Source organism: Myxine glutinosa, chromosome 2, assembly GCF_964187855.1.
Source record: "Myxine glutinosa chromosome 2, kmMyxGlut1.1, whole genome shotgun sequence".
Classification (NCBI taxonomy): Eukaryota; Metazoa; Chordata; class Myxini; order Myxiniformes; family Myxinidae; genus Myxine; species Myxine glutinosa.
In genome coordinates this window covers 200,381,154-200,393,691 of record NC_136262.1, presented here as the reverse complement: position 1 = coordinate 200,393,691, position 12,538 = coordinate 200,381,154, and the positions used below count along the sequence as shown (strand labels likewise).

The window sequence follows — 12,538 nt, the reverse complement described above, 5'->3', positions numbered from 1 at the left end:
TGTGAGCACGCCCGCTCTAAGGCCACTTACGTCCGCTACGTCCCGTTGTCTGAACGGGTTTTTTTATCCCCATTATTTTCTTATTATTTTTATGGGCCACGGACGTATAAGCGATTGGACGTTGTTCGGACGGACATAAAGCGATGCATGACTGTATATACACACACACATATATATATATATATATACTCAATACCGAGTACTTACTTTTTCCACATGCGAAATTTGCATTTATGTTTATTTAAATTATACAATGCAATACAAAATGGAAATGTTTCATGATATTTGTTATATTATATAACCTTTATCTATCAATATTGTTGAAATGAAGATCAAATAGCTGTATGTTGAAATATGTTGAAAAAGTCAAAACTTTACATGGGGTGTACTTACTTTTTCACGTGACTGTGTGTGTGTGTGTGTGTGTGTGTGTGTGTGTGTGTGTGTGTGTGTGTGTGTGTGTGTGTGTATACACGCACACACACACACACACGTGATATATATATATATATATATATATATATATATATATATATATACACACATACATACACACACCAAAGTATAAACTAATCTGGAATGATTACTCCAGTTTTTGGAAGCAAATCTCTTGGGCAGACCAAGAGAAGCAAACCGACCAGAGAACTGGAGGTTTCCTTTCAACTCAAACAAATCTTTAATGAAGTCACTTTAACCAATTTTAATTCCAGGGAAACGCCAGTGGTACACAATTCAGGAGCAACTCTGCTGATGACCCAAAGCACGAATGAGTCATTGCTGCATACAAACTATTTAATGAATAAACTACAACAGCACTCGGTAGAGCGCATAAAATCGCCAGGCTGAATGTATGTAATCAACTAATCCATCAACATCTTTGTTTTACTGTAATCAACTAGTCTCTCTTCCTAAAGAAACCTGAACTTGCGATATATATTCACAGCACCTTGTGGGATTTCCTGCCAGAAGCTAGGCACTGATCAAGACTCATTGCTGCAAGAGTTAAAAACCAGGAACGATGCTAAAGATAGGTGGTGGTGAAACCATACAAAGAATGTTGCTACACAGCTAGAGTGATGGCATCACAAGGCCTGCTATTTCTTATATGGAATCGGCATTATAAATATGTCCTTCGAAGGATGCAAGGTTTACATTGAGCATCCCCATAGGGCAAGTCAGCTCCAAGCCAAGGCAAGCATGCCGTAAATGACATCAGTGACTTCCAGTCAGTCACTTTGGGATGCATTCCATCTTTAACCATTTGTTTGGCCTTCATGTTAAAAGTTAAACGCAAATCACAAAGACAGTTAACATGGTGGGAAATGTAGGTTTAAAATAAATTTCGAGCCTTTCGCGTGATCTCACAATAGAAGCAAGCAAGGTTTGCATGGCCTTTGGGGATCAATCCAGCTCTCTTGATACGTTCCAACATTTCAGTGAAAAATACTTTCATTAAATTTTGAGGACATTTGCAGTCAACTCAACTTTGGGCAAAAAAAACTGTTACCCAAGTCTAAACTTATCCAGTCATTTGAATAACGCAACTATGCATTGAAAAACCCAAAGCACATCACAAGATTAATGTCAGTCAGCCAAATGTGTGCATCAATGCCAAATGAATGAATAGATCACGCTCAGTACATGCAATGATGACATAATGTACACTACTCACAATAAGTTAGGGATATTGGCAGGTTCTTCGGTGTGGTTGAGATTTTATGTATTAATTATGTTGAAAAAAGTTGTTGGTCCTAATTCTATGGTTATTAATGAGTGTGAAAAAACACAGCATTCTTGATTTCAATACTCCAACCCTAACCCCTATGAAAAAAAATAAACACACCTCCACAATATCCCTAACTTATTGTGAGTAGTGTATATAGAAACATTGTTATGCAGAGTTTAGCTGCCGTGCCAAGTGCATGAGGTTTTAAATGCAGTCATCAAAACCAGAAGAACTACTGCAAGAATTGCATCAATGAACAAATCCCTTGTTTGCATACCCCGAGTTATCCAGGTTGTCAAAAGTATTAACTTTAGGTAGCATTGATGTAATGGTGACACCGAGCTAAATAAGGCATGTGTGTGGCAGCTACACTAAGAGCCTCAGATCATGTAAAATAAATAAATTAGGGGAGCGGAACTGTCCCGTCTGTAATCCTGAGGGGGGGCGGAACTGTCCCGCCCGTAATCCCGAGGGGGGACGGAACTGTCCCGTCTGTAATCAGAAGGGAGGGGGTGGGGTGGGGTGGGGTGGAACTGTCCCGTCCGTAATCCCGAGAGGAGACGGAACGGAACGGTCCCGTCTGTAATCCTGAGGGGGGGGGCGGAACTGTCCCGCCCGTAATCCCGAGGGGGGACGGAACTGTCCCGTCTGTAATCAGAAGGGAGGGGGTGGGGTGGAACTGTCCCGTCCGTAATCCCAAGGGGAGACGGAACTGTCCCGTCCGTAATCCCGAGGGGAGACGGGACGGTCCCGTCCTTAATCCCGAGGGGAGACGGAACTGTCCCGTCCGTAATCCCGAGGGGAGACGGAATGGTCCCGGCCGTAATTCTGAGGGGAAGGTTCCGTCCATAATCCTGCGGGAACTGTCACATCCAGAAGGACGGGTTTTTCACGAGTAAATCTAATTCAGAATAGATTTTCTGCTTACTTGAAAGTACCCCCAAATCGTAGGCTCTGCCAACACCTGTTTCCATATTAACTTTGAAGGTTTAAAAATATTTGGAAAGGAGATGCGATTCATTCATAACCAATCTACATATGCATGTAGAAAATTGGGGAGAGGTGGTGGAAAATGAGGAAAAGAAGAGGGTGGGTGGGGGGGAGATTAATTTATGTTGCCATTTAATATATATGACCTCCTGAGAAGTAGGTAGGTAGAAAAACACAAGGAGAAATATAAAGATGTATGGGTGAGTAAAAAATTGAAAAATTAAAAAGGAGAAAGGTTAACTGTGAGGTTTACCTTTCCCACCGGCCTTTGCTGCTGCCACGGGGACTACAGGAATCATGGGTAACTTGCATGCCACGTGGGCGTGTTTGCTTTCGTTCATAAGGTAGTGACCACTGAACGCAAAGAGTGCCCGAGTCTGCAGCAGACAGCCTAGACAGGCATGGACAGAAAAGAGAGAAAGACAGGGATAGGTGGCTCAGTTACCCATGATTTCTGGAGCTGGCATCGAGTTTCAAAACCAAAGGCACAGACTGATGCAAAAGGACAAAAACAATGGACCTACGACTCAAATCATCGGAAAGGCTGGATGGTGTGGGGGTGTTGAGGGGGGACAGGCAGGAAATAAAAGACGAAATACAGAAATCACATCACACAGCACAGGTAATTGCCCTCTTGTTGTACTCAAGAATAAATACGTATAATTATAAAGGTGGAAAAAAAACAATAGCAGAGAAGGCATATGGAAAAGCATAGAAACGTTCGAGATTGCTTGCATAACTGCATAGAGGACAGGCAGATCAAGTCCTAGTATGATTGATAGCATACGCTACATGTCAAGGCGATGAGCTTCTGGGCCATTCCATTTCAATTCGCACAACCTCCCATATGACACCTCTCGGATTTGCCTGGAATTTTTTTCTAAAAATACCTCTTCATGCCAAACTAGAGGTTCCAGGGAACCTGAACTCAACTGGTCTATATCAATATGGTTAGAATATGCATAATAGAACCACAAACTATATAGTTTATATGTGCTAAAAAATATATGACAAAAATTGATTTTTCAATATGGCCGCTCTGCCGCGCCTTTTTTTGGGCGTGCAACGCCCAAATGCAATCCAAAACTAGTTTATGTCTTAAAGATGCTGCACAACAAGTTTCATCAAATTTATTCAATATTTGTGACTTTTAGTGCGTAGACGTCGAATTGTTTAGACGACAGACAGACGGACGACGGACACTGGATGTCGACAAAAACTCAGCTGGACATAGTCCAGTTGAGTTAACAAAGGAATCCCAAGTGTCACCTCAATATCTTCAATGGTTTTCGAGTTATAGCCTCTCAAAATATGGGCGCCACGCCTTTTTCACACTCGTGAATTGCGCATGTTTTATTAGCGTTTTTGAACACACATATTTGTGTTCTAATAGAAATACAAAGCTGAAAATTGGTTTCTGAGCAAACTCTGTCCCAGGCTTTCAGATTCTAGTTTGGAAATCTCTTCTCCTTTGGAAGTTAATACTGTACTACTTAATACTATTCCCCCCTCTGGGCCGGTGCTCCTGTTTCACACCTAGCTCGGCTTCACGCTGTTGAAACCAAAGCTTTCAGAATCATTGGAATCTCCTGCGATGAAGCTAACTCCGAGGGCCTTTCACTTACTCACCGTAGGCAGGAAGGTGGTCTTTCTGTCTTCTACCGACTCCTCTCCGGCCTTGCTCCCCCAGCTCTCTCTGTGCTCTGTCCCCCAAATATTCCTACAGGTCGCACAAGATCTGCCAGCAACCCTCTTATGGTTAAACTGCCAAAATCTATGCTCTCTGCTCACCTTCACTCTTTCATTCCCCTTTTCTCCCACCTCTGGAACAAACTCCCCCACTCCCTTCAATCCCACTCCTCCCTCCAAGTCTTTAAAACAGCTGTTCACCACCATCTCTTATCTTCCCCCATCCAAAACCTTGATCTTTTTTCCCCACGCTATTTCACCCCAGATACACCTTTTTGAAATTCCAACTTCTTTCCTGGAAGTCCTTGCAGTGTCCATATGTTTTATACCTCTCCCCACTCCCCCCAAGCCCTCTCCCTCCCACATTTCTCTCGATGTCCCTGCTCTCAAATGTTGTGTTTGTGTCCTTTCCCCTCTCCCACCATCTTGTCTACCGCTCCCCTTATTTTGTGTTTTATGTGTCGGTTTGACTTTTTCTGTGATTAATGTTAGCTCTTTCACGAGCCTCGATCTTGTGTACAAAAAATAAAACAAGCGTTAAGCCTAGGTCCCCCGTCGGTGAAGTGATGCGAGTTGACAAAGTGGAAGACGCAAGGCGGCCATCAATAGCGTTCTTCCTTATGCCTAGATACACCCACACACCAGATTAGAAGTTGGTACTTCGCTTATTTTTCAAGATATTCTGCTCACAAGGTTCAGACATACATGGCGTCAGACATACACGGTGGCGGCCATCCTGGATTTTGACGTGGGTTGCACCCCACACACCAAATGAGAATTCGGTCCTTCGCTTACGCACGCACGCACGCACGGAGGGAGGGGAAAACCATAGTCCCCCTTTCGCTCCGCGGTGCGACGGGGGACAAAAACGTCGATTATCCACCTCATTGTGCATGAACAGAATTTTTCAAAAAGGGTACTTTTTGTCCATATGCTACCAAAATTTTCAAAGTCCAGAAACTAGGTCAAGTATGATAATATATCATTATTAGTCCATCAGGATGTACAACAACATTCATCATAGCTTCAGATTGATGCACATGGTGAAAACAAAGTCATAAAGGAGTAATACCTCACCCATACACCTTCCATAATTCTCGGGGAAAAGCTATTTAACCCTTTACAAAAGGTACCCTTGGATCCCACAATTCGCGGGGGATATATTCCTGGAAAATCCGTGAATAGCAAAACCCGCGAATAGCGGGGCATTGTTTCAATGGAAAAAGGGGGGATAGGTTCCCGAGTCACGGAAATCCGCGAATAGAGAGGACCAAACCGCGAATAGAGAGGCAAAATCCACAAATGGCTAGGCAAATCCCACAAATCCACAAAGGTTTTCTAAATACAGTATGTAAAGCTAACGAGTTGTGGGAAAAAAATTTTGCTCCTGAAAAACCGCAAATTGGCCACAAATTTCAACATGGCCACAAATAGGGGGGGGGGGGGGGAAATTTCACGGAACACGGCCGCAAATAGGGGGGCGGGGGGGGGGAAACTGCGAATTCGTTGAACACGGCCGCGAATAGGGGGAAAAAAACCCTGCAAATTCACGCAACACGGCCGCAAATAAGATTTTTTTTGGGCAATTTCGCGGAACACGGCCATGAATAGAAAAACACCCCGCAAATTTGAGGGACACTTTTCCGCGAATAGAGAAACAGGTCGCATTTTATCACCCGCGAATACGCAGAACCCGTGAATAGCGGAACCGCAAATAGTGGGGTCCGACTATATATATACGACGTGGTATAGTAATCATTATTTAAACAATACTTCAACACACATACCATGGGCAAAGGTTGATGCACAGGATGCAGATGATTTGATAAATGTATGAATGCCATCCACAACTAAATAAAAACAGACCATTAAACCCTTTGTTCTGTTTGTGACTACTGCAATCAAACTACCAGCACAAATAAAATGACGGTGGGAAGCCCCATATGGAATTTGTGCTTTTTTGGATGATCACCCATCAAAATATCAATGAAATGAAGTATTGTACAAAAAAAGAGCTGCATGGAAAATATCAAAATTTCAAGCAATGTTTCAAGATTTATAAAATACATGCACATTTTCACACTATTTCAGAAAAACACAGCTGATGTGTTGACACAGAAAAACACAGCTCACAGCTGATGAAAAACACAGCTGACAAAAAAACAGCTGACACAGACCCAAAATTGGTTACAGTCCGTGTACCCAATATTGATGACAAAATGGGAAAAAACTGCCATGTCAATATGAATCCTGACTCGTGAACAAAGAAATTTAAGCAGGAGCACTTTAATTCTGTCCTCATCAGTTGAAGCTGGTCTGTATTGGTGGGCACTAAGCCCATGACTCTCTGGGGCACAAATGCAACAACTTATATGTTGAAATGGCACCCAACATGGAATCTGTCGATTTTATGCAGGCCAGGACAGGGTGGTGTGCACACTGCACACGTGTCATGAATTTCACAAATACATCCCCATGTTCGTCAGAGTGCTCGACAATGTTGTTTGACATGCCATTCATCATCATAAACACAAGCAATGTACTGGGCTGGCTTGAAGACACTCGAGTCTAGAGTTAGACCAGCATTGCACTCACAAATATGATGGGGTTCACCAACTGATAGTACATTAAATAGATCCTGCAAAATCCTCATCTCCAACTTTTGGTTTGAAATTGGAATAAAACTGTGATGAGATCGAGTTCCAGTGACCATCTTGGCTGACCCTGTCTTTCTGACACTTCCCATTATGTTACCAGTACATGTACCATGTTTCAGTAGTCACCTATTTTACTAACAGTGGACAAAGGGTTAATGGCAAGAAAATAGCCTATTTTCTTTCATTATGGATGGCATTCATACTTTTATAAAATAAAATGCATCCTCTTCATCAACTTCAGCCCATGATACATGTGTTCAAATGTCTTCGGTGAATAATGATTACTGTACCTTGTGTGTGTGTATGTATGTATGTATATATAGATAGATATTTATGTATTACAAAGGGTTAAAATGGCTTTTCCAAAGAATTATGGAAGATATTACTCCTTTATCAGTTTATTTTCATCATGTTCATAAATCTGAAGCTATGATGAATGTTGTTGTACATCCTGATTGACTAATAATCATCTCATCATACTTGACCCAGTTCCCTGGACTTTGAAAATTTTGGTAGAATCGGGACAAAAGTACCATTTTTGAAAAATTATGTTCATACACGACACAACACACACAACATGCATTTTAAAGGCCATTTTCCCTGCTAGAGCGGGGGTTAGCCAATATTCATACAATGTTCATACACAAGGAGGTGGATAATCAACGTTTGTATTGCTTTAAACGGATGATGAAGTATGCTGGTTTATATGGTGAAAAGCTCAGTACCCCTAAATACGTGCCCATGAGGTCAACCAGTCGCTTGAATTTTGGTGGGGGGTGGGGGTTAGGGGTCCGTAAGGGTGGTTTTGTCCTGTAATGATGTTTAGGACCACAACATACCCCCCATTAAAGCTCAGTTCACCCTAAAACTTTTTTCGTACACAGTCCAGTTCCCAAATATTTAGGAAAACCATTTGTAATCAAAACACCTCAAAAAGGTCAATATTATGGACCCACAAAATGTCAAAAAGCAATTAAACACCAAATCAAAATAAGAATTTTGAGGGTCCATAACCTCCAGAATAGAAGATATAAGCAATTTCTGGCTGTGGCATCTGAAAGCCTGGGCCAGATTTAGCTTAGATATCAATTTTCAGCTTTGTATTTATATAAGAACAGTATATATGGGTCTTCAAACACGCTAATAAAACAAATGCACAATTCACGAGTGTGAAAAAGAGAGCAGCACCCATAATTTGAGGGGATATAACCCGAAAACCGTTGGAGATATCGAGCTGAAACTTGGGATTCCTTTGTTTGACATGATGAAGTATGTTTAGAAAATTTTCCAGGCAAATCTGAGAGGTGTCATATGGAAGGTACCTGTATATTGTGTGAATTGACATGGAGTGACTTCTTACGTAAGTGCCAAAAATACAGTTTGTAGTTGTTGTACACAATCATCGAGGCAGCAAAGAAAAAAAAAAATTCTAATTGCAGGCGAAAACATTGGGCAACTTAACGATGAAAGGGAATTCGTATAAAAAAAAAACCACCTTTAGAGGCCATTTTTCCCCGCAAGCGGGGGTTGGCCTTTTTCGGGAACCGTGGTTGTTGTTGTTTTTCGGTCCCCTTTTTGAAGCAATGTTTTACGGCCGGATGCTCTTCCTGACGCCAACCCTTTTTGCCGCCTTTAACGACAAACAGGGAATTACCAGTGAACTGGTCCTCAATTAGCCGACCTCGGAAGGATGACAGGCTGAGTCAACCCCCCTGGCGTTAATTCAGCGATCGACCGGGATTCGAACCCAGGATCCTAGGATCCTAAGCTGACACCCTAGCCACTAGCCCAACACCAGGGCTATTCGTATAATTCGTATAATGAAATAAAATGTTATTTCAAACATTGGGTGTGCAGAAGGCCGAATTGCCTTTCTTGCTATCAGGTGGCGTCTGGTCAAATCTGTTTCTGGTGTTTGTTCCCCCTCCATCCCCTCCCTTACCTCAAACGACTACACAGCTGACTCCGCACGTGAAAAAGCTGAATGCCTCAACTCTGTGTTTGCCTCTAAATCTTGTGTCCCAAACCCATCCCTCTCTGTACCCACCATACCCAGTCGTACCCAGCTGCTCCTGGACTCCGTGTCCTTTCCTCCTGACAAGGTGGAAAAGTTTCTGTCAACCCTCGACTCTGATTCTGATTCTGCAACTGGACCTGACGGCATCAGCCCACGGGTCCTAAAATCCTGTTCTTCCGCTCTTTCACTCCCTCTCTCTGTTCTCTTCACCCTCTCTTTTGCTCAAGGTCAACTGCCATCTGCTTGGAAATCAGCCAACATCACCGCTTTGCACAAAAAAGGTGCAAAAACAGATCCTAGCAACTACAGACCAATCAACCTTCTCCCAATTATCAGCAAAGTCATGGAATCCATCATTGCTTCGGATATGAAATCTTTCCTCTTCTCCAATGGCTTGATCTCTGATCATCAATTTGGTTTCAGACCAGGTCACTCTACTCTGGGCATGCTGCTTCTGCTGTCTCAACAATGGATGGAGGTCCTCAATGCCAAACAGGAAATTAGAGCTGTCTCCCTCGACATATCACGTGCCTTCGATACGGTCTGGCACCCCGCTCTGCTCACCAAACTCTCCTCCTTTGGTATCCATGGAAATCTCCACGCATGGCTGGCGGACTTCCTCTCTAGTCATCGTCAACGTGTGGCCCTGAATGGGTTTCTCTCATCTCCTCTTCCTGTACAGGCTGGAGTTCCCCAAGGCAGTGTTCTGGGCCCTGTGCTTTTTCTGGTCTTCATCAATGATCTCTCTGACTCTCTTGAAAATCCTCTCTATCTCTTTGCTGATGACTCCACTCTCTGCCGCTCCATTCCTCATCCCTCAGATCGGCAGTCTGCAGCCTCCTCACTCTCTGCAGACCTGGACAAAATCACAGACTGGGCAAACAAGTGGAACATGTCTTTCAATCTGGACAAATCTCACTCTTACGATGTCTCTCCGAAAAGACCGACTGGACAACCCTCTCATCTACTTTCTGAATAATCCTCTCCAAGAAGTTCTGTCACTCAAACTTTTGGGTCTCACTATCTGCCATGATCTTTCCTGGGAAAACCACATTTCCAAGCTGGCCTCCAAAGCCAGTCGCCGACTGGGCATCCTCCGTCGTGCGAAGTCCTTCCTTGGCACACCTGAGCTCCTCACCATATACAAGGCTTTCATCCGCAGCTCAATGGAGTACTGCTCTCCCCTCTGGGCTGGTGCTCCTGCCTCACACCTAGCTCGTCTTCACGCTGTTGAAACCAAAGCGTTCAGAATCATTGGAATCTCCCGCGATGACGCTATCTCCGAGGGCCTTTCACTTAATCACCGCAGGCAGGTTGGTGGTCTTTCCCTCTTCTACCGACTCCTCTCCGGCCTTGCTCCCCCAGCTCTCTCTGGGCTCTGTCCCCCAAATATTCCTGCAGGTCGCACAAGATCTGCCTGCAACCCTCTTATGGTTAAACTGCCAAAATCAAGACTCTCTGCTCACCTTCACTCCTTCATTCCTCTTTTCTCCCGCCTCTAGAACAAACTCCCTCACTCTCTTCAATCCCACTCCTCCCTCCAGGTCTTTAAAACGGCTGTTCACCACCATCTCTTATCTTCCCCAATCCAAAACCTTGATCTTTTTTACCCCCGCTAATTTCACCCCAAATCCACTTTTTTGAGGTGACTTTTGACTTCTTTCCTGGAAGTCCTTGGTGTCCTTGCGTTTGATACCTATCCTGCCTCCCCCCAGGCCCTCTCCCTCCAAAAACATCTCCCAATGTCCCTGCTCTCAAATGTTGTGTTTGTGTGCTTCCTCCCCTTCTCTCCCCATCTTGTCGACCGCTCCCCTTTTTATATACTTTGTTTGCTTGTTTGTTTGATAAATGTTAGCTCTTTCACGAGCCTCGACTCTGTACACAAAAAAAAGAAGAAAAAAAAAAGTGTAATTATTACTGCGAAGTGCAAAGAGAAAGAAAGCACCCAGGATAATCCTTGCCATCAGACTGCTTTGGAAGCACCCCACACTGTCCTTCCAGCAGAACACTAAAGGCAGACACTATAGAAAATGGAAAGTAAAAAAAATTACAAGCGTTACGCCTCGGTCCCCCGTCGGGGAAGTGATGTGAGTTGACAAAGTGGAAGACGCAGAAAACATGCCATGATATGATATTTCGCTCACAAGGTTCAGACATACATGGGGGTGGCCATCTTGGATTTTGACGTGGCTACAATTTTCAATAGCGTTCTTCCTTATGCGTAGATACACCCACACACCAAATTAGAAGTTGGTACTTCGCTTATTTTTCAAGATATTCCGCTCACAAGGTTCAGACATACATGGCGGCGGCCATCTTGGATTTTGACGTGGCGACCCAATTTTCAATAGGGTTCTTCCTTATGCCTAGATACACCCACACACCAGATTAGAAGTTGGTACTTCGCTTATTTTTCAAGATATTTCGCTCACAAGGTTCAGACATATATATGGTGGCGGCCATCTTGTATTTTGACGTGGCGACCCAATTTTCAATAGCGTTCTTCCGTGTGCCTAGATACACCCACACACCAGATTAGAAGTTGGTACTTCGCTTATTTTTCAAGATATTCAGCTCACAAGGTTCAGACATACATGGCGGTGGCCATCTTGGATTTTGACGTGGCGACCCAATTTTCAATAGCGTTCTTCCTTATGCCTAGATACACCCACACACCAGATTAGAAGTTGGTACTTCGCTTATTTTTCAAGATATTCAGCTCACAAGGTTCAGACATACATGGCGGCGGCCATCTTGAATTTTGACGTGGCGACCCAATTTTCAATAGCGTTCTTCCTTATGCCTAGATACACCCACACACCAGATTAGAAGTTGGTACTTCGCTTATTTTTCAAGATATTCCGCTCACAATTTTCAGACATACATGGCATCAGACATACATGGCGGCGGCCATCTTGGATTTTGACGTGGGTTGCACCCACACACCAAATTCGAATGCGGTCCTTCGCTTACGCACGCACGCACGTACGCAAGCCCACGCGGACGGACGGAAGGATGGACACACGGACGGAGGGGAAAACCATAGTCCATAGGGGGACAATAAAGGGGGTAGGGAGAAGGGAGGACTATAATAATAATAAATATCCAGACACCAAAACAATACACAAACACAATTTATGCACACCCATTTCAGGCCTTCGCTCATCTTAAGTAGAAAGAGTGGAAAGAAATTTACAGGTGTTTTGATGCAAGGGAAAAGTTACCATTCAATTGTTTTTTTTTTACAAATGCTATCAAATGAAGTGCTCGAGGTCAGATGTCCTCAGATAGCAACCACCCCATCCCTCCTGAGGTTTCTCCAGGGACCATAAGGTCTATCGGTAACCCACCTCTGGTGAAATTCCTAAAATTCAGGCTCACTGCATTTGTTTACCTATTGCTCTAGTCTGTAGAACAAACCTCCAGTCTGTTCAATACCATTCTTCCCTCCAGGGAAGA

General features: G+C 43.6%; 1 protein-coding gene across 2 annotated transcripts in view; it reads right to left on the bottom strand.

The window, feature by feature from the left end:
* LOC137413048 (histone-lysine N-methyltransferase NSD2-like) overlaps nucleotides 1-12,538 on the bottom strand; it is a 56,970-nt gene that overhangs the window by 24,568 nt on the left and 19,864 nt on the right. Inside the window, exon 4 of one of the 2 annotated variants that reach the window (XM_068098433.2) lies at nucleotides 2,970-3,107. The exons of the other annotated variant lie outside the window; for it this stretch is intronic. Coding sequence (XP_067954534.2) covers nucleotides 2,970-3,107 — 138 coding nt within the window. The remainder of the gene's footprint in view (nucleotides 1-2,969; nucleotides 3,108-12,538) is intronic. 2 annotated transcript variants of the gene reach the window in all.